At 41.8% G+C, this 26,071-nt stretch overlaps 3 protein-coding genes across 9 annotated transcripts; 1 reads left to right on the top strand and 2 right to left on the bottom strand.

The window, feature by feature from the left end:
• The first annotated feature begins 35 nt into the window (after window positions 1–35).
• LOC112279292 (uncharacterized) lies at window positions 36–6,211 on the top strand. Of its 6 annotated transcripts, XM_073532637.2 has the most exons (16): window positions 37–253; window positions 1,108–1,251; window positions 1,376–1,479; window positions 1,773–1,899; window positions 2,149–2,230; window positions 2,423–2,561; window positions 2,905–3,033; window positions 3,147–3,346; window positions 3,590–3,722; window positions 3,922–4,001; window positions 4,191–4,440; window positions 4,654–4,716; window positions 5,053–5,100; window positions 5,310–5,363; window positions 5,492–5,572; window positions 5,742–6,211. In XM_073532637.2, the coding sequence occupies exons 2-15, from the start codon at window positions 1,122–1,124 to the stop codon at window positions 5,540–5,542; spliced, it is 1,590 nt and encodes a 529-aa protein (XP_073388738.1). In that variant the 5' UTR covers window positions 37–253; window positions 1,108–1,121; the 3' UTR covers window positions 5,543–5,572; window positions 5,742–6,211. The 6 variants fall into 6 exon arrangements, with proteins under 6 accessions (XP_090104759.1, XP_090104758.1, XP_073388738.1 ...); XM_090248633.1 differs by having other exon boundaries at window positions 36–253; window positions 5,492–6,211; XM_090248632.1 differs by having other exon boundaries at window positions 36–507; window positions 1,099–1,251; window positions 5,492–6,211.
• LOC112279293 (auxin transporter-like protein 2) lies at window positions 6,091–10,659 on the bottom strand. 2 transcript variants are annotated; one of them, XM_090248634.1, is made up of 9 exons: window positions 10,323–10,659; window positions 9,503–10,109; window positions 8,924–9,112; window positions 8,609–8,721; window positions 8,209–8,392; window positions 7,882–7,982; window positions 7,489–7,696; window positions 6,887–7,141; window positions 6,091–6,583 (listed from the first exon to the last, which is right to left on the bottom strand). In XM_090248634.1, exons 2-9 carry the CDS (start codon window positions 9,839–9,841, stop codon window positions 6,389–6,391), a joined length of 1,584 nt encoding a protein of 527 aa, XP_090104760.1. In that variant the 5' UTR covers window positions 9,842–10,109; window positions 10,323–10,659; the 3' UTR covers window positions 6,091–6,388. The 2 variants fall into 2 exon arrangements, with proteins under 2 accessions (XP_090104760.1, XP_024369348.1); XM_024513580.3 differs by having other exon boundaries at window positions 9,503–10,659.
• Window positions 10,660–13,608: 2,949 nt separating this feature from the next.
• Window positions 13,609–25,499, bottom strand: LOC112280172 (kinesin-like protein KIN-4A). The gene is made up of 27 exons (XM_024515325.3): window positions 24,527–25,499; window positions 24,243–24,389; window positions 23,807–23,959; window positions 23,186–23,463; window positions 22,726–22,910; window positions 22,085–22,209; window positions 21,904–21,940; window positions 21,668–21,759; window positions 21,274–21,387; window positions 20,820–20,933; window positions 20,568–20,654; window positions 20,177–20,336; window positions 19,781–19,899; window positions 19,550–19,648; window positions 19,262–19,375; window positions 19,021–19,137; window positions 18,666–18,746; window positions 18,462–18,533; window positions 18,080–18,176; window positions 17,838–17,869; window positions 17,622–17,716; window positions 17,387–17,473; window positions 17,030–17,257; window positions 16,632–16,800; window positions 16,347–16,475; window positions 15,416–16,141; window positions 13,609–15,158 (listed from the first exon to the last, which is right to left on the bottom strand). Exons 1-27 carry the CDS (start codon window positions 24,716–24,718, stop codon window positions 14,121–14,123), a joined length of 4,887 nt encoding a protein of 1,628 aa, XP_024371093.1. The 5' UTR covers window positions 24,719–25,499; the 3' UTR covers window positions 13,609–14,120.
• Window positions 25,500–26,071: the final 572 nt, after the last annotated feature.

Genomic DNA, 26,071 nt, shown 5'->3' with positions numbered 1-26,071 from the left:
CTGTCAAAGATGTGCCTGAAACTTGGATGCCTATAAAACCGAAAGAGGTTCGTATTACCTTTTTGCCGCATGGCAGAGCTGCCGGGTAGTTATCTGACTAACTCGAGGAGGGTTGGTTATAGACGAGTCTGTTGAATTGGGACTCTCTATCAGACATAGCTAACCTTCCCTCTCTCCAGACTTACAACCCCTCAGCTCACGTGGTTTTGTGTGGCTCGCCGGAAGCTTAGGAACGCTGCTGTTTTGAACCCAGGTGATATCTACTTCTTTGCTGACGAGGTCTTCTGCCTGATTTGCAGAGCATCATCACTAGGCAGGCACGATTCAAACTTCAGAGGAGAAATAGTATGGTCGATTGTGGGAAACATTGATCTCTGAGTGACACCCAGTTTAGGTCACCGAGGACTATGGCTATACAAGAGATTGATGGATTGCCTGCAGTTATATACTTTATGTGTGAGGTCGTCCAGTGCTGGACATAAATAAGCGTAATCAAGCATTTTTCAGGTGCTCTTTTGCCATAAATACACTGACCTCTACATGCTACGTGATAAGCTTCATGACTTCTGTGTAATTGTGGGATTAGCTGATCGTGTCCATGAATGGTGCTCAACTGTTGGAGTTCTGCGTTTAACGTGGTCGTGGCTGACACCATCATAGTAGGCCTTTCAGTACGATATTCCAAATGCGTAGTGAATTGGTTTCGGTTTCGGTTAATGTTTTGGTGGTATTGAAATCCAATAACTCAAATGGTTTGAGCTGTGGTGTTCATCAACTACTTTGGATCGATCTTATTATTCTTTGTTAGTCTTCTTGATTTAGGTTATTACAGTAAACGAACTTCTTTTGCAGTTCAAACTGTCTCGGGATGCCTAGTTCAATCATTCATTTGCTTTAACGTCCTTTCACTCTTAGGATCTGATCAGGGTGGGAGGGAGACTTATCTGAAATTCTCATTGCCTGTTCAATTTATCAATTATAGCTTACTAAAACCAAAATAGGTTTTTGCGTCCAATCAGACTTTTAAATGTCGATTTGAATATGTACTATAATGAGTACCTCTGCCATGATTTTGTCGCTGTTATCTGAGCACTCCAGAGTTTGTAGACTGTGGGAAGGCCATGGAGAATCAAAGTTTAAACTGGAGTTCAGTCGGACTGGAGGTTCCCAAGGTTGAAAAGCAACTGCAGAGGATGAATTTCGATATTCCTGTGCGCCACATCCAACATTTAGATCCTCTAAGCAGCCCTGGTGTGTTTCAATGTCTAAGACTTGCTCACGATGCTAACTTACCCAGTGTTTCTTTCACATCTTGATCACGACCACCCGAGGCACCATTCCCGAATTCCTGTGTTCATGAGGTTTCTGACTGCAGAATCAGTGAGAATGGAGGAATGCCAACTCAAAGCTGTGGACGACGAGGAGCAGCCCCTCCTCCGGTTGAGGCAATCGAAAGCGAGTGCCATACAAAACCCCAAGGTCCGCATCACAGTAATAGATGTTAAAATCCAGCCAAAAATTACAATACTTGCTGATATATCAGCAGGTACAGAGATGATGCAATGTGAATGTTAATTGGTAATAAATTTCCACTCGCTTGGTGGAAGCCTTACAATGATCCCTAGACCTCTTTGATTATTCAACCGTGTGATTAGTTGCGGATCTTGAGGATACCCAAGACAAAGTGTGACAAGAAAGTAACAAAAATGAAACAGAACAATTTAGCTGGTCATATGACACTTGTCCCATCTCACCAAGGTGGATCCAAACAGGTGGTAGAAGGATGCGCGCGTATTCAACGTGTGCCAAGGCTAGCCCTACCACAAAAAAGTCCAGAAAACACCCCACTAACCATTTCACAAACTATACCACAGAAGAAGAGGTCTCGCTCTCTAACAGGTATTATTTCACTAGATGTTATCCTCGGCCTGGAAATGCCTCGAGTATCATCGTGGGTCTTATTCTGAAATCTCCACAATTTCTTGCAAAAAGCATGGATTTTATGTATATTCTTCAATTTCCGAGACAGATACTGGTATTGCTGCATGTCTAGATATGTTAAATGAGTACCATCAACCTTTTCTTTTCTCTCTGGGCTCTTTGATACTGTCCCTAAAAATCAGTTGATGACAATCAATTAATGTGCAGGATTGGTAGCAAGCAATGACTTCTTCATTCCCTTCCCCCTCACTCCCTCAAGCGTCTACCTGCAGCAATCATGTCCAGGAAGGTGAAGCTCTGACCAAAATGTCATCAGTTTCTCCTCCCTTTGTCAAAGCCTTAATCAGATACATCAGCCCTAAATCATAAGAAAAATGGGAAGTTAAGTAGCGTTTGAGAAGTCAGTATGGTGATGGGAATGTCTCTTGTAGAGCGAGAGTTTAATTTTATGTTGAGTAATTTGGGTATTGGTGGTGGATAGAGAAACGACTAAGCACCAGACTCCTAGGATGTCACAAACTCCTAGGAACATGTATCAGACTGCGGGAACTCCTAGGACTCCCAGGAAGGAAGTACTAGCCGACAGCTTACGAGGACAATTCACACCTCGCACTGCTAGGGTTTGTATCCATAAACTATGCTGCTAATATATGTAGACGATGTAAGGAAATGAGGTTGATATTTGCACGATAAATTCATCATTACAATCAACTGAGTGTGAATGGAAAGTTGCAACGTTGTCTTTACCGAGAGACGTGTAGCAACTCTGCTGTTAGCGAATTTGTCTATTTGCGCTTGTACTATAAACTGAGCATGTGTCTATTACTGGAGCTTAGCAAGAATATCAATGTAGAAGTGGTAAATTTATCATTTATTGCAGGCGATATGAACCTTGATGATTTATTAAAAACTATAATATCCTGGTGCCAGTTGTGGAAGGTTTATCTGTGCACTGGAATGTAGGGAACTTGGGCGGGTGGATTTTTGGAGAGAGCTATCAGAGTGAAGGAAAGATATACCGGCAATCGGTTGCAGAGGCCGCTGGCTTATCATCAAAATGCTCCAAATACCGCAAATGGTAGAGCTGCTTCTGTAAGTGTATCCTCTTCTCTTTCCATTATATTTGCTGCGCTATTTAATACAAGGATAATTTCAATGAATGCTTTTGAGAATAATTTCGAACACTGAATTGCCTGATCCTGTAGGACTTGGAAAAGAAACTAGAAGAACAGGGCATTACTCCTGTATTTTGCCCAGAGCCAAGATTTGAGGTTAAGCGGTTTGGTAATTTGGCATGTTTGATTTCGGATCTTCGCTTGTTTCTGACACGTCCTGTCCCACAAGGTTATGGACCAATTGAATGCCACATACGCCGTCATATTCACGCCAAATGGTTGACTCCAAGGTTTCCTTCCTCGTTCTTCTGTTTTGTCACAGATTTGTAATTTCTTTTTCAACAGTTGAGAAATGTAATTTTATCATCATTTCGTAATATCCGTGATCACATCAATGCTATCATGCCCCATTGGATCTGCAGGAGTTGTCGAAAACGGTGGTGTGAATGATCTGAATGTTTTTAATTCTCTAATGAATGACAACAGCATCCGGACGATACACTAACTCCACCTGGTGTGGATGTTTAAAGCAGCTACAGGTTGTATCTCTCTGATGGAGATCGGTTTTTGCTATCTTCAAAGAAAAGAAAGAAGGCCAAGACAAACTACACTATCTCTCTGGATGAAAATGACATTTCGAAACAATCTGGAAACTATTTTGGCAAGGTGGGCTAATCTTGATTAACTTTAACCATGACCTGAGAGATACTGAGTGTCGGCTTGTATTATCTCCGATAGAATTATTAGTTAGGGTCAGATGTGATCAACAACTACATCATTGATAATTGTGTGGAGAAATAGCACAATAACGAGGACACATGAACCTCCAATACCATCAACCTTACCTCTAATGTTTCCTCTACAGCTTCGCTCCAATTTCGTTGGCTCTGAGTACTGGTTTTATGACAAAGGGAGTCCTCCAGTTCAAGTCACAGGTGTTTGTGGGTACCTTCACACTTTATTCTCAACCCTTTGCACATCGAGTCTATATAGATATCACTTCACATTGATATGAATTCATAAGTAACTAAATGCTTCATCATATTTTACATCAAGTGTGTTTGGTCCTAAGCTTCACGGCCTCATTTGCCACAGCGTCAAAAAACTTAGAGACATTCTGGAATTGATTGGCAGGACTATGCGGCTTCCGACCACAAAGAACAGAGTGGAGATGGGTGCCGTCAAATATAACGTAAATGTCCTTGGGATAGGAGGACCGCGCAAGATGACTGCGATCATACCGTCACTGCAGGAGGATGGCAAACCTTATGTGTTTCATGCAGCTGCTGATGGTGGACCAGTTCTAATGGACGATCACAAAAGTGGTCATCACCGAGACAAGATGATTGTTATGCACAACAAACAACCACATTTTAATAAACAGGTTACTTTGAATGCGCAGTTTTTTCTCTATTCGGCTGACGCAATTGGTTTGAGTCCAAGTTTGCAATACCAGTCTTCCGTGCACTCTACGGACTACCTCACAGCCCCTAGTACTCTGCTGGGACAACTAGTGCAAAAGCTGGGAACGTAAAGATTCGTGAATTTTCCACTTGTTTTGCGTGTACAATAACTTGTGTTTTTCATTTTTCGACAGCTTGCAGCATATTGCCTCAATTTCAATGGCCGAGTAACAAAACCATCTGTCAAAAACTTTCAGGTGTGTTCACATCAGATTTAACCATTCATTAATAATGGTCAGCAGTGCAATTGGACCAACTATAGCTATCTTTTCTGTGCAAATAGTGGACCTATTCCTTGCCGAATGTTGCATATGAGATAAGAACATTCGTAACTACCCTAAACCTGAAGAACCACCAGTTCAGTCAACGCATGAAAATAACTGAAATGTTGAGTTATGTTCCTCAACATGAATCTTCTTTTAACATATCAAGGGTTCTCTTTCATGTATAATTATGGTATTTTTCTTTTTTAAGTGTAACATTCTTCTGATTTCCCCTTTAATAACTTTTCCTGCTATTCTTTGTACGTGCAGTTAGTTCCAGACTTGGACAAAGAGACTGTAATCCTTCAATTCGGAAAGGTGCGAAATGCTCCTTTCTTACGACTACTCCTTGGGTTCATCATTACTTAAATAGATTCAACATCGAGTCAATGCACACATCTTTCACAAAGATTGTTTTAAATCCCGGATAAATTCCTACCGACCAACCGAAAGGATTACGATAATGAACTTACACCAAATAGGTACTTTCTAATTTGTTGCTGTCGTCGTCAATTGTTTGAGTTCAGAGTGGAAGAAATCTCTTCACAATGGACTATCAACATCCCATGTCGGCCTTACAAGTATGTATCCGAGAATACTCATCACTATTTATAAATTAGAATAGCATTGCATTTGCCTCATACCACGGCAACCTACTCAGCAAGCTCCAAGTCCCTTTTAGCACATAGACTGACGCTCTTTAATACAGGCATTTTCGATTTGTCTCTCAAGCTTGGACCCGAAACTAGCGTGCGAATAACCAGACGCGCAGCAGCCATACTTTGTTCATGTAAGCAAAGATTGCACCTTTGTGAAGCACGTCAAGTTCTGGATAATTTTCTTCAATCTTGGGGTAGGTTGTCCTCACATTCTGATTACTAAGTGTCATAAAATGAAATGTACGCTGTGTTTTAACTAAGAGTAATAATCTGGAGTACTTCAATCCTTGTCGCATTCAGGTAAATACATCTAACACCAAGAAAACACCTTTCATCGTCAGAACAACAAAAACCTTGGGAATAACCGAACCCATCTGATGTGAAGAAGAGTGTACTTGGTGTTGTAGGATGAAGAGTACATTATAGTGTGGACCCTGAGGTTTCTGCACGAACTCCTACCGTTGTCAGACTCTTGCCGTCCTTGTCATCGTGTGGAGCAATCCCTTATCGAAGGATGCTCAAATTCAGCCTGCCGAACCTGAGGTTTAATATTGTGCTGTGAAGTGACTATCAAGGGTTAAGATAGATTGTTATATTCTGGCTGTCGTTTCGCTTGTGTGTGTTGCTGGAGGCAAGTGAGTACACATAGTTTACTTTCAAGTAGGATATGAGTACTTCAATAATAGAACACTCATTCCAGCTTCCTGTAAAAAGGGCAGGTCTAATGTCTAATTTGTCATAATAAATTAGCACCTGAACACCAAAGAAAAGCTGTTGCGGGATGTGAGTCCTGAAAGTTGAAGTTAACTTCGTTCAGAGAGCAACCATAAACTTCTTTGCCCACTAAGCACTGATGATTACAGATCTTCAGATCCTAACGTGACGTCTGACAGTAGCAATTAAAGAAGTGGAACTGGAGTGTTGAGAAAACCTAACTGCTTGCAACACTATTTAGACTTTGACGGACACTGGAAACACTCGTCAAAAAATCCGAAGGTGTTAATCTGTCTCACAAAGTTGGTGATGCTCGCCCAACCTCCCAACCCAATCCCAACAATAACAATCCACAAGATGATAATTGCATTCACAAAAAACACAAATGACCAGCTGGGTAGGAATAGAGGCAGCTGAACGGCTGAATTCTGCACATCCAATGACGTAAAATAAGCATTTTTGTCCCAGAAAACGATCAACTTCCCCTTTAATTCTCGCAAAAATAATTTAGCGGAAAAAATGAGGATAACACAATCACACAAGCACTGCTACATCTTCACCTAACCACTGATATGGTAAGAAAGGTAATATACCTATACAGTTCTAATTGCGATTGTTATCTGCTATGAATTACGCTATTTTACTTGTGCATTTCTGGGATTCCATTCACCTTAATATTTGTACCATTGATTTAGACCTGTCAATTAAACTCTGAAGTTTGATGATCTTACCTGGCGAGCTGATTTAGTACTGTAAGTGATGATAAACGCAGCTAACGGGATAATGTACACTGATGATGTTACCAAGAGTGCCCCCATAACTGAATTGATCGGGCCAAAGAAGGGAACAGCTAAGGCTAGAAACCACATTATAGCCACAATAGGTAGCCGAACTAAAACTCTTCGTAAGATCGACTTCGTGTGCACTCCCACTGCCTTCTCGCAGACGAGGAAGACAGGATGGGTAAAGACGACGAATCCCATTGCCTGCATAATTTGTGGAAGTGACCATCAATCAAAACGGGACATCATAGAAGCACCCCACAAGTACCACAACCAGTGTAAGTCTATTAATTCTACAGACCATATTCAACACAGAGCATGCTTTGTTTGACTCCTATGTAAGAACTGCAATATATGTGTCCATTTTATTGCTTTCATAAAGTAGCATTGCTTTAGCAATAGTGTGCGATTTCGACCACTTCATGTCTGGTCTGTTAACACAACACTAGGATGTTGACAAGATGATCATTACAGATACAATCCAAGACTGATGCATACATTGAAGTGAATGAGGACATTCTGAGGATACAAAAGAGCAGGTAGAATCTCACTTGGTGCACAACCATAGATAAAATGGCAACTGTCCGCCAACGACTTGGAGGAAGAACAGAAAAAGCGTTGGAACGTTTCAACAGGATATCACCATACGCCCAGTACACTGCAACAGTACTTGGTAATGTGATACACAGCGTGTAAAAGCACACTGCTAAGTACACAAATTTGAATCTCGATGGTCTCTTCATCGACTCCAAAATCTCTCTATCAAATTATCATAGCAGATTTTAAACCGATTAGAATCCACTTCAAATGATTTATTAATTTTAGTGATACTTCACATTGAATGGCTTGATAGCAGTATGATATCGAGTTTAAAATTGAGAGAGTGAAAGGACCAACTCTTCCCTACAGAGCTACTACATAGTTTACAGGTTAGGATTGCCTACATAGTGATGCCATGCCCTCCAAAAGCAAATAGGATATTAGTTGCACCCGTCAGAAACTCCACCTTGTCTGAAACTCCACCTGTATGTCTGATCCCAGCTACCTACATCATGAGAGAGATGGTGATGCTCTTTTCCCCCAAACAATTAATCACTTTTTCAAACATCTAGCACACTCAGTCATCTGATAATATATTCCAGCCAAATTAATTTGACAACAATTTAGTGAGCTATTAACTCAGATAAATGAAATGTATCTCATATATTTGCTTTGCTCAATATGACACGGAGAAAGGAGATACAACTGCAGATCAAGCTGAGGGAACAGACCTGCCCAACGGAGAGGGCAGCAATGAACATGTAGAGAGATGTGATGGTAGTTGTTAAGATGCCAATCGCAACGCCTGAGCGGAAATGAGCATAGTCAGGAACAAAGACAGCTAGAAAGGCCACTGCTCCCACGATATATTGCCACTCTCGCTTGTTCAGATTTGAATTTGCATAATAAAGGTCGCTGCAATTGTAACATACGACAGATATGAACGTTACGAGAAATAGTATAACCCTAGTACCCGAAAGTACTCGTGAACATGTGAGTCAATGCTGAAAAAGTTGCAAACAATGAGAAAGAGAGCAAACTATACCTACCCATTTTGCCGATAACTTCGGCAAGGAGACTCTTCCTTTGATTAATATTATTTAGTGTTTGAATTGAAGAGAGACCAGGCACCTGGAAGACGCAATAAGTTGAATGACAGATGCAATGGCTAATGATAAAATGACAAAGAAATAGGTGGTTTTGCCACCCCATCTCCCAATTAGACCTCCGATCACTTCATGATACTGCATAGCCACACATCAGAAACCTGATCAAATGACGCCCTCGTAACTTTGATAATCAGTGCTGTCTGGAATTTAACTTGATCAAGTTGCAAAAACTAATAAACTTGACATGGGCGAGGCATTTACACCATGCAAAACAGCAAAATTCTTTATGCACCCTGCATTCGACTATGTATTATATTATGTGAGGATTTGCATTTACCTGAAGAATATGTCCTTCAGCACGAACTTTGCCTTGCAATTCTGTTCGAGCTTTGAACTCCAAGTAAAGCCACACAAGTAAATATACGGACCAAGCGCCCAAAGCTCCGTAAAGAATCAAAGCGGACGCACCGTAAGCATAACCCATTTGCGACATGGAATATGGCAAGGTTAGCAGCACTTGACCAATCTGAATGGCATGATTTTAGGAATTAGATATAGAGATCTCCAAAATCACAAGCTGGCTCCAGCTTTTATATTAGTCCTCCTATTTGATTCTTTTCTGTATTGTACTTTTCTGGCGGTCAGGACGGGGGAAATTTTCGTTAAGACTGTCGTCAAATGCAGTGAGGCTGAACGAGGGATACCAAAGCATGGTTACTACTGTCATTTTATTCCATAAACTAGAGTGGGTCTGAGGTCGGGGATTTGAAGCAAAACACTCGGCTTAAGTATTTTCAAAGATCATAGTCACGATTCTCTGAATTTCCTGATTGAAATTACATTTGATGATGCAGTGACAGACAATATAGGACCAAGATGAGCATGAACACGAAAAACATTCTGGACATCTCGATACCTGGGCAGCTGAGGCCACAAGCCATGAATTGAATACAGAATTCCCCTGCCACAGCGATGAAGGCATCAAGCGCATTATTTCCCAACTTCCTCCACGCGCAGTTGGTGACTCTTTTTCGATGTGACCATGTCCTGCATCTGCAACTCCCGACTCCATGGACTCACCTACAGCAGAAGGATTATTAAAGTCTCCTCCTGTTGCCATTACTAGGATCCTTGCATCCGTGGTAATTCCAGAGATATCTGATGCAAAGATCTCCCTAACGAGCCCGACCTTCAAATTTTCTAAGAGCCTCAATAGGCAAAGAAAAAGAGTTTCTTTGGCCACTCCACTATGCATCTAAGCTTCATCCAGGCACATGAATCATTGGTCTCTCTTATTGCTCACTTCTAAACACGTAGCTATCCCCTTCCAAACTCAACAAAAACATATCAAAATAAAAATAAAAAGTTCTTGGTCTGAAAACTTCCCAGCGTCAGCTCATGCTGCATTTAACCCAAATTCAGATGCAGCTATTTCCACCATCACCAAAAACTCCCAGAAACTCCAACGAAACAAACAAAACCAACACAAACTCGATCGCTACGCAACGACTCCTTGTTCACTCCTGCTCCAGCGCCACCATTTTCCCCTACTCAATAAAGGTCAATAAAACTTTCCGCCCAACTCACTCTGACCCGAAAACACTTTCCAGCACGAATCACAATGTGCGACAGCTGCACCTAATCGCAACTCAATCTCGATCTCGCCTGGATCATGGCCAGCTGCAAGCAGTTGAGGGCAGCACAGAACCTGCACCCATGGAGGTGGGGTTTCTTACACTTCCTCACACAAGATCCTGAGGCTCCACCATCACGACGAGTCCCTCAGAAAGCTTCCGTACTTTCATGGTGATATGGAATACAACAACACCAGCTGCTCCGCCATGTCCCAGGAAGCTACAAAACAAACCCATGGCAATGACATGCCATGTTGGGTTCATTATATTGGGGAATTTTGCCAAGCTGCCAGAATGAAGATGTTCTTGAGCCAAGGCCAGGATGACGCTGACCTCGACTTCAGGGACTGGAAAGTGTGACACCCACAGAAGCGCTTCTCAACACTAATCTCCTGTTTCAATGAGAAAAACGTCATTGCTTCAGTGTGTGATGCAACACGTTTATGTGTGTTGCAATTTTGTCTTCTGTACATGATTTTAGCTCACCCACCCTTAGTTCTACAAAACTTGTTGTGATGGTGAGTGAGTGCGTGTGTATGTAAGTGTGTGTGTGTGTATTTATGTAAATGTTTCTTTTTTAAGCTATCAGAGTATCGATTATTTGGAAAATGGAATTTTAGTTTCAATCATATGTTTGAATGAATAAGATAGATAATTGAATAAGTTACAATAGGGATGTGCATTGGAAACTTTTTCATTGTTTATACCATTCTCTAATTTGCCTACATAAAAGTTTGTTTTCTATGTCAATGTAAGTTAATAGTGGCACAAAGGATGATATTTTCAGCATGATTTTTACTCAACAGTGCATTAGTTTAGTATCATCACCACAGAATCATGATATTTGCTTTTTCTTTTCCTTCTCCTTTTTTAATAATGTATGCAAATAGTACGTATCTATGTGTATGTGTGTGTGCAGAAATCAACATATTATTACACCATATCACACACAATTTTTATTTATCTTTTTGAGAACAAGATAAATAAAAAAATTTAAAAACTGAAACTCTCTTATCTCAAAATACTTTTTAAAAACTTAAGAATTAAAAATTAAAAATTAAAGAACACTGCTTAAGAAGAAAGATTGACAAGCATTATGATGGCTATTGATTTCCTCTCGTTTTTACTGACTACAACACACAAATTTATATTTAAAAAAAAAAACAGAAGTCACATAATTTAAGGGAAAAAAAATCAAAATTGTATGAAAATTCCAAATTGTAATTACTATTAACCATGATCCTTATGAACTTAACAGATCAATTCCAAAAATGTTCAATAATAGTAGTTATTCTTTGTAGATAAACCTGAATCTAATACAATCAAAACACAACTCATGGCATTCATATTACAGTAAGTTTCCAAACATTAACATCATGGGCTCAACACAGAAACACATAAAATTGAGGACTAGAATGTCACTTTGTGAATGGCACAAACCCAAAATACTGCAATCCAAGATCATTGAATAGAATGAGGCATACAGTGTGAACCCCTAAGGATTGTCAATGACAAAGTCAAATTAATCCAAACAAGGACCATTGATTGATGTACCCATGTAAGGGCAACCTCTAACAATGATGGGCTTGATTGTTGGCATTTGCTTACCACACCCAAAACAAAGAAAAGGAAAGAAAACCAAGTTCAAAATGATTGAATTAAGCACACACACACAAAGCTAATGACAGAAGGAATACATGAAGTTTTGTACATTGTACCTTGGACAAGGTTTGATTATGAGACAATGAGCTTTGATTTCCTACAATTCTATTGAGATGGATGGGTTTGTTGAAAATCATTCGGTGTGTGTTGATTTGATTTGATTCAACATCACCTAACACTGCATCTGCTGCCAACAAGTTCTTGTTTGCTGTCGCGGCTTCTGACTCATAATCCAGGACTACAACTTCGAATTAAAAACGCATACTGAGATGGGACTGCATTTTCCCTCATTATGATCCCCTGGCCTTTGACAAGCTCTGCTAACAACGAGGTACTCTATGCTGAGAAGCCACTGAAAGGAAACTGACAGGCTGGACATCTAGAATGCTGGAGGAGGGGGGAAAAACAAAACAAAACAAAACAAAAAAACAGACGAAAGGGAGTTAGAAACTGAATAGGACGATGGCAGATTCCAGGACTGCTGCTGATGAAGCGTATCAGCTCTTCCACATGACTAACACAGCAATTGTAGCGCCAGCAATGTAGGATTATAATTAATGGGTACAAAAAGAATATGAAGTTTTTACTGAATAAAGTAAAATGAATAGAAATAAAATAAAATGAAAAAGAGAGGGAGAGGGAGTACAATTTGGGCGACTACCAATATTGCATGAGTGGAAATCAATCTTGAGTGGGAAGAGAAAGGCCAAATTGTTGATTTCCGTCTTTGACCTACACCCATTAAACTGTGTATAGTTAGTGTTTTTTCGGTGTTTTTTCAATGTGAGATGATGTGATGTTAACCCAATATGTGGCGATTCACCAATGAATCGTTGAGTGCAGAGGGGAAGCTTTAAGCAATGGGTAGAGAGTCACGAAATAATTGGCGTCACATGCTGTCACTCTTCCCCTCACACTTTCAAAAAGATGCGATAGACAAATGTTCTAAAGCAGGCAGCAGATACAAACAAAAAATGGGGAGATTTTGTTTCCCAGCTATTGCATGAAGACTTGCTTGTCGTCAGCGCAGGAAGCACGAGCTAAGACCACACAATTGGCTTTACACTGTTCAGAGATTCCCACTACAGACGTAGTAGCACATGTGACGCAGGGACAACAACAAAAAAGCTGATTTGTGAATCAAAACAAGGGCCTACCAAGTTCCGTTCTCTGCAGCATCTTAGACTCTTGTAGCTTTCAAGAATTTCGCATTTTAGGACTGTCCAGACCATTGTACAACGCAAAATGGATTTTATAATGAAGAGAATCATTGTTGCTGCGTAGTTCATTTGCAAATTAGAAACAAAGAGGACAGTTGCTTCTCTCAGTTCAATATCTTACAGTTCATTTCAGTAAATGATTGGCTTGTCAGTAAGAGTACTTACACCTAGTCTTCTTCCCGTGGGACAGTACGGCGGTATATATATCCTAATTTCATCACCTCAAACAGTATCATGCCACTGGTGAACTACTAGGTGGAGATATCTTCTGGCTTTGCTTGGAAGAAATAGTTCTGCAGTACTCTTAACTCCTTACCGTAAAGGTAAGTCTGTTCTTTTCAGCGACATACAGATATAAACACAAGTCGTCGTTCCAGCAACCTGTTTGAGGGGCTGGTAGATAATACCCGGGTCAATTAGCCAAAAACACAACCTTGACAATATTGACGTTCAAAAACAGAAATATCGAAGTTCGAAACCATCCAGATTAAGCCCATGCAAAAGAGTGAAACATGAAAGTGATCTTAAATGATGAGGTGAGAGCCCACTGTAAATGAATTCTCTACATGCTGTAATGCGGAGAACAAGATCATTGACATGCTCCATACTTTCATGGCATGCACAGGGATAATCACACCTATTAAACAAATATAGCGGCTATGTTGGGGTAACAATCAACCATTCAATGTACGTCCTAAAATGGACTTAAAAGACCTAAAATAAGACTTAAAATGATAAGAATGACTAATCTAATAAGGAATGAGCTGCACATGGACAGGCGGATCTATTAACACTCAAGGAGTCATGTGTCGTTCAACGTACTCACTCCAAACAATGTCGTGCTCCTATCTGCAAGAATTGATGAGACGTCTCCTCCACTTTGGAAAGCGTGGACTTCACTATTCACTCAAACCATGAACGTATTTTCTCTAATTTTTTTATACATTTTACGAAACACGGCGTATGTTATGGAATCTTGCATGTGTCGAAATACGAACCAGATTCGGAATCCAGCTTATCACCGCCGTAAAGTGGAACGAATGTTTTCTTTCTCCCGTTTCGCAGCTGGACTAGCGGTCACAGATTCCTTCTTTCTGGAACTCCCGGATTGACTGCTAGTGGACCCGGCAACTGTGTTCTTGCTCCGCATCAGATCCATACTTGAGAATGCCCCATTCTTAGACCTGATAGATTCAAAACCCGCAAGGACGCTGCTCCTTGTTGACTCGACGTCAGGCTTAGAAGTTCTAGAGTCAGTCGCCCCAAACGCACTGACTCTCGATTCGGAAGCCCCAAGCGTATGCTGCCTTGAATCTGTTTCTCCAGTCCCATTCTGCGTGAGCTTCATTGGACTCGCGCTTGGAGTAGTAATTCTTCGCTGATAACTGGGAAGCATGCGTAAAGGGCTTTTCTCACTGATCAATGGCTCATATGACGAAGCAGCACGGAGAGGGCTTTTCTCACTGATCAATGGTTCACACGATGAAGCAGCACGAAGTGGACTCTTTGCACTAAACGGCGTTTCATGGGTCGGAGCTGAACGTAAAGGAGTGCTAGGAGTCATCGCTGGTTCAAAACTTGGCGTTGAACGTAAAGGGCTCCTTGAAATAAATGGTGATTCATGAGTCGGAGCTGAACGTACAGGGGTGCTAGGGGTTATTGCTGGATCAAAGCTCGGGGCTGAACGTAAAGGGCTCCTCGCTGTATAGGATGATGCTTCGAAGGCTGGGGTCGTGCGAAGAGGGCTGCTGGCAGTGATCACAGACTCGTGTGGCGGAGGCCTACGGGAGGGGCTGGAGGTGCTCAGGGCGTCAATCCCTGGGGGAAGAGGTAGAGGTACTGGTCTTGGGCGATCTGAAAATGTAGTAGTACCGTTAGAGTTATTCTTCTTCGGTGTAGTTGCATTCATCAATGATGCCCGGGCCGATATGAGGGACGTAATAGAAGATGGAAGTGGAGATGGCGGGTCTGCTTGAGCCGGGAGGTTCGGTTCCTGGGTTACAAGATTGAACGTGGGGCGTTGCTTACGCTTAGGCTTGCCTTGGCTGCTGAGCATCTGCACATGAAGAATGTTATGTGTCAAGATTGGATCCACAGAATACCCTTGGAATTAAAGTTTAATAACTGAATAATGTAAGCACAGGACAATACACCTTCAGAGAATAGAAGCTGTAATTTGTTCTTTTAAAAATTCAACTGCACGTTTCAACTTCAACTTCAACTACAACTTCATGCATCATTGGAAGAAATTAAAGCTGGTCTTCAGGAGCCCCGAACACGTAACAAAAAACGATTTCCACGTAAATTACCCACCTTAATGTTTCCAAGATCAGACAAAGGTCGACGACGAGCTCTTTCGCCATCACTTTCCTCCCCAGAACCTAGATGACCTCCACCCTGAGCACGCCCTACGATGGGGCTGGTTGCCTCCTGAAATGCAGAATCAAGCAAGGCAGCGGCTTGAGCAGCCATTGCAGCTCTTTCAGCAGCCATAGCGCGTTCAGCACGCCTAGCACCTGCTTCCACCTCATCCAGAATACCGACGAGCGACAGACGCCTATCGCTTCCTTCCCCTACTGGGGACTGTTCCAACTGAGCAATTTCAAATGAGAATGGAATAGACCCTTGGAACTCATTCGAAGAACTCGGCGAGGAACATAACCTTTCAGGAGTAATAGGTTCCTCGTCGATAACATAACTCCCAAAATGGACGGATGCGGATTTGGAGGCTTGGATTGGGGTATGCTCGCCACTATCAAAATTAGGTTGATTCCTTTTTGAGATAGAAAGTCCCTCGATAGGCGCTCCATTTTTCTCTTTTCCCCGAGGATGAAGACCAGCACCATTGCTGATCATCTTTCTGGACATATAACCTTTGTGAGTGGAACGACCAGATCCTGATGAGGAGTTGTTCCTGCGAATAGCATACTTGTCTTGCCAATCTGAATCCGAATCCTCCATGGACAGATCGTTGTCAGATAAGTGCACATCCGAATCCCACTCAGTATCCGAGACATTACGTCGTGCATCTCGGGATCCCTAAAAGAAAAGTAATAGGACATAAAGAGGATAGTTAGCTTCTGGACATTCTGATGGGGCCCAATGACCCCAATAAAATTAGTGCTCTCACAGAGACTTGCTATTCTAGACTCTAACACATTAGTTCCCTCGATTTCACGCAATTCTAAGAAACCCGAATCTTAATTCCACCCAGAGCCAAAAGATATTCAGGTCGAGGGTGCACCTTTCGAAGGGCATATGAAGATTTTTCGCTTCCTGAGCTAGAGTCTTTAGAAGGATCTGAAGACTGTCTCCATTTAGTCAAGACAGATACCTTCTCCACATCTCGCCTCTTCACAGCCCCGAAACCACTCTGAAAAAGTCGCCTACGGTTTTATGATCGCATACGAAAGAAAAGACACTCCCGACCCACTAAACAACAAAACTCATTTACTAGATGAGTGTCAAAACCAATGTAAAATAAAGTCAAAAGAGGAACCCAAGTTCAAACTGTGCTAAAAGTTCATACATGAACCTTCGTAGCTGCAGCAAGTGCAGCTGTAAATTGCTGTTCCTTCAACCGATGTTGCTGTTCAAGGTCCTGTCGATCAATCTCACTCTGTCGCAATATTTCCTCCAATTCAGCAATCTTCTCTTTGGTATCCTTTTCCTCTTCTTCTTTGTCCCGAATTTGACACCTGCGTTTCACCAGAGCAAGAATCCCCGACTTCAATACGTAGTAGAACAAGAACAACCATGCGGTTTTGGCACAATCCACTGGTTCAATACAAAAATCACAGGGAAGTACTATGTATGAAACTAATAACTGCTGCATTGGACTGCACATGGATAGTTCTAGTGCGCTGGCGGAAACGCGTTTGAGGACCCTGTTGTATACATTCATAATTTCAAATCGTGACCACAAACCTAGCGAGAGATGCTGCATTAAAAACTAGATGAAGAAGATTCTTTGCATCGCCCATAGAACGCAGGTGAGCCCAACGAGCTCGCCCGCTGAAATTCCGCTCCCGCTCCTCAGCTTCCGAAAGTTGGGAAGCCATAGCCACCAGAGAGCTGGAGGATGAAGTGAGCATACTCTCCAGCAAGGTAATTCTACAACTACGAGTGGAACCTACACACTCCTTGTCAGCAGACCTGCATGAACCAACGAAGAATCAATAGCGGACAAGCAACCAGCAGATGATGAATGTCGATGAGTCCTCTCAGTTCACAAACCATTTGAATGTGAAGAGTATGTGGGTCCTTGAATCGAGAGAAGCTAACCTAGAAGTAGGATTCTCATCAGGGTCGCTAGATGATTTATCTTCCTCCTGTCTCAGCTCGGCCAGTTCCTTAGCATAAGCTGCCCGCCTGCAGTTCAGCACAAACTAAATTGCATTAGCTTGGATGAAAGCACTGGCCGACAATGAAGGTTAGGGCCCAGGACCATTCCAAATCCTAAGCCCTGCAACCGATTCAAGTCTTCAAATATGGGCACACTAAGAAAATCAATACTTACTCTGCCATTTGTTTCTCATAAGCTGTGCGAACCTCGTGTACACGGACTGCAACCTCAAGCTCCTGTTCCAACCAATTCTGCAGTGCTTTCTCGCTCTGAAAATGCACGAAGTGAAGCAAATGTTACAACTCTTGTATCAAAAACACACTCAATGATACTGAATAAATTCAGGAAAGTCAAGAGTTAGACGTCCTAATATGACTACACAGTTGGCACCTGAGCGCCAGATCCGTTGACGTTTGCAGCTCCTGCATTAGAAAACCACGTAGATAGTGATCAGTATTTGATGTGACAAGCCTATTCAAATGAAACTTAACATTCCCCTAAAGATTCATTTCTGCCCTAAACTTCCAAAAGAATACAGATGCGCAATGGAATGTTCATTGTGTAAATAGAGTAATGTCGGGCACCGTTTCAGCTTTACAAGAGTGACAGGAAAGTTCAAGCTTCAGACATACCATTGGTGCAATTTTCTTTGGAGGACTTTCTTGCTTCAAGGAGATCTTTGAGTCGTTTAGTAGCTGCTGCAGCCTCTTCAGTCTTTCTCTGTAAAACCTGCGTCACCGGATATACAAATTTTCAGTTTCCAAGACTAGACATGAATATGACAATCACCCATTTTACTGTACTCAGTGGCTGGAAGACAAAAGATAATTTTGAATCCACCTTCCTTCCGAATTATGTAAGCTCAGAAGCATATGAGCTTTCATGATGTGACCCTACTAATACAGAAAGCACTTAAATAACATTCATTTACACAAAACTATTGAACGATAAGCCACAGGAACACCGACTAAGGGAAAACAAAGCCAACATTCAAAGCAAGAAATAAGGCTTCACCTTGGTTTGCCGTTGATGTAGAGCCTGAAGCTTCTGCATCTCGAACACGTTTCGACGCCCTTCTTTACGAAGCTGTTCTCAAAACGTAACAATCAAAAAAAACTAAGCAGAACTTGAAGTAAAATGTTAACACGATGTCAACTTTGGAATCCGGAAGACGCGACGTGGTAAAGCGAAATTGTGTCTCAAATAGACGTCACTAACCTGGAGAACCTCCTTCTCTCTTTGTGCTTTCCAGACGCGAAACTGCTCCGATTCTTGTTTTTGTTTCTGCTGAAGTTGTACCTGTAACCATAAAAATAGAAACTTGGGTAAGCAGGAAGGGGGTACAAAAAGAGAATGTTCCAGACTAATCGAAGTGGGAGAAAAAGACAACAATATGCAACTTGTGTAAAGTAATCAATCAACGGAAAAATTGCACAAATTAAATATCTCAAAATTTTGAGGCATTCATAAGAACCGCAGGGACACGACATTTCAAAAGACCCTCAATGCTCGCTACGTTACGGGGTCTAAATCCAAACTTCCAGCTCAAGTACTTAAGAATGCAACACTGCACCTTATGAGCTTTGATACGTTGTATCTCCTCTTGCAGGCGCTTGGCGCTTTCTTCGATGCGCTGTTTAGCCCGGAGTAGATGAGACTGATTCTCCTGCTTCTTTTTCAAGTCCGCGATCTGCACTCACGACGTAATTATGTGAATCAAAGAGCATTCCACTCCATAATAAACATGGAATCAAAATCTTAAGTATCAGCTTTTGCAAGCTCAGTTTGCAGAGGGGTAAGAAATACTCTGGCACCTGGCTCTCAAGTGTCTTCAATTTGTTACCGTAAGATTCTTGCAACTTATGAGTGTGTTCATCAGATGTTGTTGCTAGAGACTCGAGTTCCGTCATCAATGTGTCACGTTCTCTCTACATTTACAATTCGCCATTTTCAGAAGCAGGTATTTGTAGAAATAAAAACATCTTTAGGTACAAGGCGAAGATTCGGGATTCCTGTGTTCAGGAATTGAACATATATTGATGTAAGAAGGAAATGTAATGTAGGTGAAATCAGATAAAGAAAAAGAAATCATAGTGTCCAACCTGCAGCATCTTCTTTTCCTCTTCCAGTTCTACCAGCTTGCGCTCGAAGTGCTGCTTCAGAACCACTGTCTCAGGTTTTGAAAACGATTTCATCTCCGCCTGCACTCCACAATGTTACGTAAAATCAGTGTACATGCAATGTAGTAAACTAACACTTTAAAAGCATACCAAAAAGTCATTAAATTTAGAAGATTGCCGACAGTTTAACAGGAATTTATTGAATGGTCTTACCTCTTTCTGCTCAAGTTTTTTGTCGAGTTCCTTAAGTTCTTTATCGAGATTCTCTTGGAGCACAGTGTGCTCCCATTCTTTTGCTTGAACTTCTGCCTCGGCAACCTCAGGAACATTGGCTGCAAAGCATAATTCATTGTAAAACATTTATAGGGCTTTATTGAGTCAGGTTCATCAATTATCAATATTATACTCTATCCAGGTTTGACAAATGCTTAGGATGCTCAAACAGCCAGACACAATGAAACTAATGAGTAGGAGCTGCGCTGCAGGTTTTATATCGAACTAGTTTTCTTGAAGACAGCAGATTTACAAAGGATATGAAATCTTAAGAGAGCGAGGCAAAGAAATGTCTGAAAGATAGATTTTTCAAAACTACGCAATAATATTCTTTACCTGAAGGGAGAACACCGTCAGCGAACTCCGTCGCCGAACAAATATCGCTAAGATTTGCAGCCGAGGGGGACTTGAAACCTTTTGGGTAGCATCGATACTGATGTAATTCAGTCTCCAGTTCTTGAATCTTAGAAACATAGTCTTTGAGCATGTCCTCAGTCTGCGTCAGAGTGATTAAGATAAGTCTCTTTGAAAATCAGCAGTTTCAAGAAAAGCGAGAGAAAGGGATTCACGCACTACTGTTTCAAGCCGAATACAACCTCTCCAAAATGTACAAGAGCATTAAACAAGGATCTATGCAAATACTACCGCAATCCACAAGTCCGAGAACAATATTACTGGATACGCGATTCCAAGTTCAGAAATCAATAACTAAGGAATAGGAACCAACCGCGGTACTGTCTTCCTCATCCAGCTCCTGAAAAGTCTTACCAGACCGCAATTGATCAAGTTTGAGCTGAAGTTTATCCCTAGAAACCTGCACAGGATTGACAACAGCGGATAAGTACATCAGAAGACATTCTGATGTAAATAGAATCGAAGTTTTCACAGGCAGTGTTTCCACATTTTGAAGAATAACTTCAGCATAATCGGTTGTTAATATCTGCTTGAGTTACACTCCGGCCTCGCAATAGAGGATTACCTGCGACTCTACGGCTTGTTGGGACAGTTGTGCCAAACGTGCACGATTCTCTTCAAGTTCCTTACGGTAATCGAGATTGCTTGTCTCCAGCCAGGCAATTTTCTGCTTTAGGATCTGTCAACAACAAGTGACCTGTTAAGTTTACAATCAAAATACGTAAAATGAAGATGTATGCAGTGGCGAGTCAGTACGATAGTCTGAAGCAGTCAAAGCATTAACCTAGGCTCGACTACTGAAGGCGACGGTTTCTAAAGTACTCTGCACTAACTCCCGTAAATTCAGACACGATCGACATTATGCTATAAAATAAATTTAAAGACAATATTAGAATCAAACCATTTAAATATAATCAAAAAACGCCAACAGTGCCGAGTGCAATTCACGCATCGCTAACTTAGGAGCAAGTTTCAAGTAGCCATGTAGTTTGCGGAGACAATTATCTAAGCGATCTTACTTGAACATCTGCGGAAGATGGGCCTCCACCACGTGCACAAATAAGTTCTGCTTGCATCAACTCCAGCTGATGCCTCATGCGCTGCATTTCAGCAGCCATAGGATCACGGTTCACCTGGAACACGTAGTGCAAAGAAGACATCTCAGTGAGCCAGATTTCCATGATTAGACGGAACGACAGCTCTTTCACAAGTCGTAACATAGTTGTGATGAAGTTCTAAGAAGAATTGAGGTGATAACAAACATGTGAATCCTAAGGGCTTCATAGACTAGTGCACTTTAAACAGTCCTTAGCTTTCGTAGACGATTCTTATTGAGGATTAAACAGATCACAAAAGAAAAGAGAAGAAAAAAATAAAAACAAAATAAAAACAAAATAAAAACAAAAGGCAGACCGTGGGTTTATTCTGAATGTTACGGGCCCGATTCGCATACTTCAGTGTGTTCAGCGTCTCCTCAGCATTTGAGTCGGCTGGACTCACACAAGCTGCACGAACCACGACATCACAATCAAAATTGAGGAGAATTGGGATATTGATACTGGTGATATTGCAACATTTCGAAGTAACGCAGCTCGCAGTGAAGTCATGCACAAGAAAAGTGATGAATAAGATCCATTCTCGAGACTCACCTATCATGACAGTCCGACTATTGCCTCCCAATGAATCCTGCAGATGAATGCTAATGGTCTTAGAAGAGTACTCGCATCATGCCTACGTTGTGTAAATATCTAGTCCGCTAACCAAGTAAGCTAGCCCAAATGTAAAGATCATAACCATTCAGCTACAGGTATCTTAAGAGGCTGCACTTGCCTGCAACAACCGAGTGAGTTTGCTATCACGGTACGGGACATGCCCTCCTTCCTTCCGCTTCTTATCATCACCAAGGGCACTGATCACATTTCCAAGGGCTAAAAGACCTTTATTTATGTGGACACCTGCATGGATATCAGAATAGTATTCTTGTGATGAGTATACTGATGGGCTAAGCGGCCTCTCTTACCATCAACACAACCGAAAGAAGCGGTTTAACATAGATTACAACGTGTGACCTAGCTTAGGCACTAAACACGACAAGGTACCTGACAAGTGAATTTCGAAGAGCCTCAATCAATCAACATTGTAGAGTCCCATTCACACAATATTGACCAAAAGACTGGTCTAATTCAGAAAATTTTAGTTTCCGAAATAATGTTTGATGCGACTGCAGAGTACATCATATTCCAGAGCAAAATGAACTACCTTGGCATCAAAAATACAGATCACATTAAGCAGATCTCATCTATTCCACAGCAGAAGTGAAACCAGGAGTAAAAACTTACATTACAGATTGTTCTTAAATGATTAGAGTGAGTGGCACGCATTCTACAGATTTCATTGAAACATACTACGACTGATGAAGCCAGATGGAGGTATATTAAGATTCAGAGAGTAACTAAGATGCAAAATGGCACCTTCTTTAAAGCGCATGCCATCAGCCCCAGTTCGTTTAGCTCTTTCTGAACCAGCCAAGTCAACAAGGTGAAGCTTTGCACAGAGATAATCGTCACTGCTGTCATCCAATACTCCTGCACAAGCCGTGGGCGAGTCCCATTTTCGCTTCTGCTCAACTGTGATGGTAAAAATTGCGTGCGACCGACTGAGCCATGCCGAAAGAGAAACCGTCAGGGAACTGAGTGGTTTTGAACCAATACAAGGAACTTTCCTTGAGGTAACAAGAAAAAAAAAATACATTCCATATTTTATTGGAATATTTCATATTCTATCGTCTGAGCGTCGTACTGATCCGGGTGAAAAACAAGTAAACAAAATAGTATCGTGACGTTACACCGCAAATTTTGACTAACGCGAAATTTGGAAGCAAACACCATTCATCATACAACAATTAAGCAACAACCATTAGATTGAACAAACCTGGAACTTGAATTCATATTGGTGCTCCCAGTGGCCCGACAAAGGGAACCTTGCTCCAAGCAAATTGCCATTTCTGCTAAGGTAGTGACTTCGGTCTCAGTCACGCCAGCTAGAGTAATACCACCATTACCTGTTTCTCTGATTTGGATAGGCGGCTTCACTGTTGCTCCTGTTTTCAACCCTCCGCCAAATGCCAAGCCATTAGTTCCGTTTGAGGTAGGAAGTTCTGTGGAAGGCGGACTGAAATCCAGGAGATCGTGTACTTCCTCCTTTAAAATCTGCCACGAATGAAAATTGTGATAAATTTAAGGTTATCGTGTACATTAAGTTGTCACAAAAACTTAAGTAAAACCAACTGCTGTCAGATACTACGAGGAAATACGAGCTAGTATTTAGATGCGGTCATGGTACCTCCGAGTAATTAACAAAAACTGATCACACATTACCGCCACTGCATAATCGTATGAACTTCTACTCATCTAGCCACTCATACCCGTGTCCTTCACACTTCCAGACTAGGTTAATCAATCATATGCGCGGTAATCATCTAAACGTCACGACCTCTACATTTACATGATCAATAATAACTCTGGAAGCAGATGTTTATGCCCACTCTCATACCTCAATAAATGAAATTCTTAGGTTGAATTCAGCACTGTCCTTCAGCGTCTCAACTTTGTTAAAGATTGTCTCCATGACCTTCGGTATTACTCCATCTGAATTACCTCCGACGGTGTAGGCCGTGCCCATGGTGTAGGTCTTCCCCGATCCTGTCTACACTTCACAATAACACCAATTTTTTTAAAAAGCAAGATAAGGAACAGTAAGCATATACCACGTAATTTACTCTTGAACATATGTGTAGACCATGGTACTCCTTGTGCCGAAGGATATCAATTAAATCCATGCCAACTCAACTAGGAATACATGGAGCACCGACGCTAATAACAATCGAACAAACTAGTGACCGAAGGAATCTTCCAAGATGTATCACGCATCGACTTGAAGGCAATTGAATATCTGACGACTAACAAGACCATATGGTTACAAATTTCACCTGTCCATAGGCCAAGACAGTCGCATTGTAACCATGAAAAAGTCCCTCCACAAGAGGTGCAACACAGCGGTCGAATATTGTCGATAATGGAGTTCCAGTGCTTCCAAAAACATGGTCAAAAGTAAAGGAATGGCTCCCAATTTGCACCTACAAGTCCTCAAAGCACACCTAGTCAGAGGTTTCATTCAACATGCAATCCAATTGTAGCTACAGTTACAATAACCCGGTGGGTTTACAAGCAATGGTGAAGGCGACAGGAACAGAAATCTAACAATTAAACATACCTGCGGCTCTCCCGGGACTACAAGAATGCAATCTTTACATCCTTGAATACGTTCTTGTGTGATTAGCGGTCTCACATTGAGGGCTACTTGCACAGCCTGTGTAGCCTCCTTGTCCATAGATGTATTGAGTGATCCAGAGCCGTCAGAGGACCCCGAATCGTGGCTGTTGGTTCTCTCCATTGTTTCGCACATTTGTGCACTGATTTGTGAATCAAGTGGACGGCTAAAATTCTAGAGGTTACATCCAATCCCAAAAAGATCATGTAGAAAGATCTGAGTCATTCGCCATCTATTCCTGTCAGCATTCGCAACAGGGCTCATGCCTGCGAATGACTGGACACGAAACGAAGTACAACCATCTCCTTCAAATGCTGATCCTCAAGAAACACCGCTCGCGCGTTCACATAGAGGCACAGCAACCTGCCAAGTTACAAACGAGAGCTTACGAATCCCAGACGATTGTTCACAAACCATTCCAGTAATGGCCAGCCTCGAATACGAGGCAAATGAGAAAATTGCAAAACTCTAAAGCTACACTACTATCCGCGACGTCACATTCATCGTCTTCAGCCCATGTGTGCTCACACAGGCACAGAATGTAATGCGAGCAGTCCTTTCCCTTTTCCCCTTTAGTCAACCAAGCTCGGAGCAGAAGCCGACTTGTAGCACTCGCAAACGCACAACAATCACCAATGGAGCAATCTCTAGCTCACTAGCACAAAACAGCTTCGATTACCAAGATTGGAGCGGAAAATCTAGCACAGCGTCGATCTGCACGAATCAACTCTCTCGCTATTCCATCGCACCAAATTCCTAGTCCTCCCGCCCTCACTCCCTCCCTGCCCACCCCAAACTCTGCAACGAGGACATTCCGATCATGAATCCCGTCGGGTTCTGGGAGTGTGACAAGCGCAAGATCAGAGAGCGGGAGAGAATGCACTCTTAATGATCGATGCAATTCTGCGTAACACCGGCGGAGCCTGCGCAATTCATCTCCCCGAAATGGCTCCCCTCTCTTCCACAAGCAGCCGAGTGCGGCGAGTTGGACTCACGGGGACCGGTATCCGTCTGCCCCGCCCCTTTCGAATCGAGAGTTAACGGTCCGTGCACGCGTGGGTGGTTCCGCGGGCACTGGTTCCCGCTGCTGCATCGTTCAAACTGGACAATAAGCATATTTGTCTCATGGTGGTTGTTGCGCTTGTCAATGCTGCTGCCATATCTCGATTTCAAATTCTCTGAGAAAATGACTTCGAGGAATTTTTGTGTATTAATTTTGTGCACTGAAATCCGAATCAGTAGATTCATTACGAAACTGGGTGATACACCTCAAAATGCACATAATATGTATAGATACACACACACACACATGTGTATATATATATATATATATATGAACTTGCCAAATCTAAAATAAAACTATATGAAGTTGGTAAGTCTTAAAATTGTGACTGGTTCAGAGAAATGTGTTAAAGACAGCATAATGCATATCTGTTGACATTGAGAAAAAAAAAATGCACTTTCCATTCTGGACTTCAATAAAAACCA

Source organism: Physcomitrium patens, chromosome 3 (assembly GCF_059467195.1).
Source record: "Physcomitrium patens ecotype Gransden chromosome 3, ASM5946719v1, whole genome shotgun sequence".
Taxonomy (NCBI): domain Eukaryota; kingdom Viridiplantae; phylum Streptophyta; class Bryopsida; order Funariales; family Funariaceae; genus Physcomitrium; species Physcomitrium patens.
The sequence above is the reverse complement of the archived record's forward strand: the minus strand, read 5'-3'. Positions and strand labels throughout refer to the sequence as shown.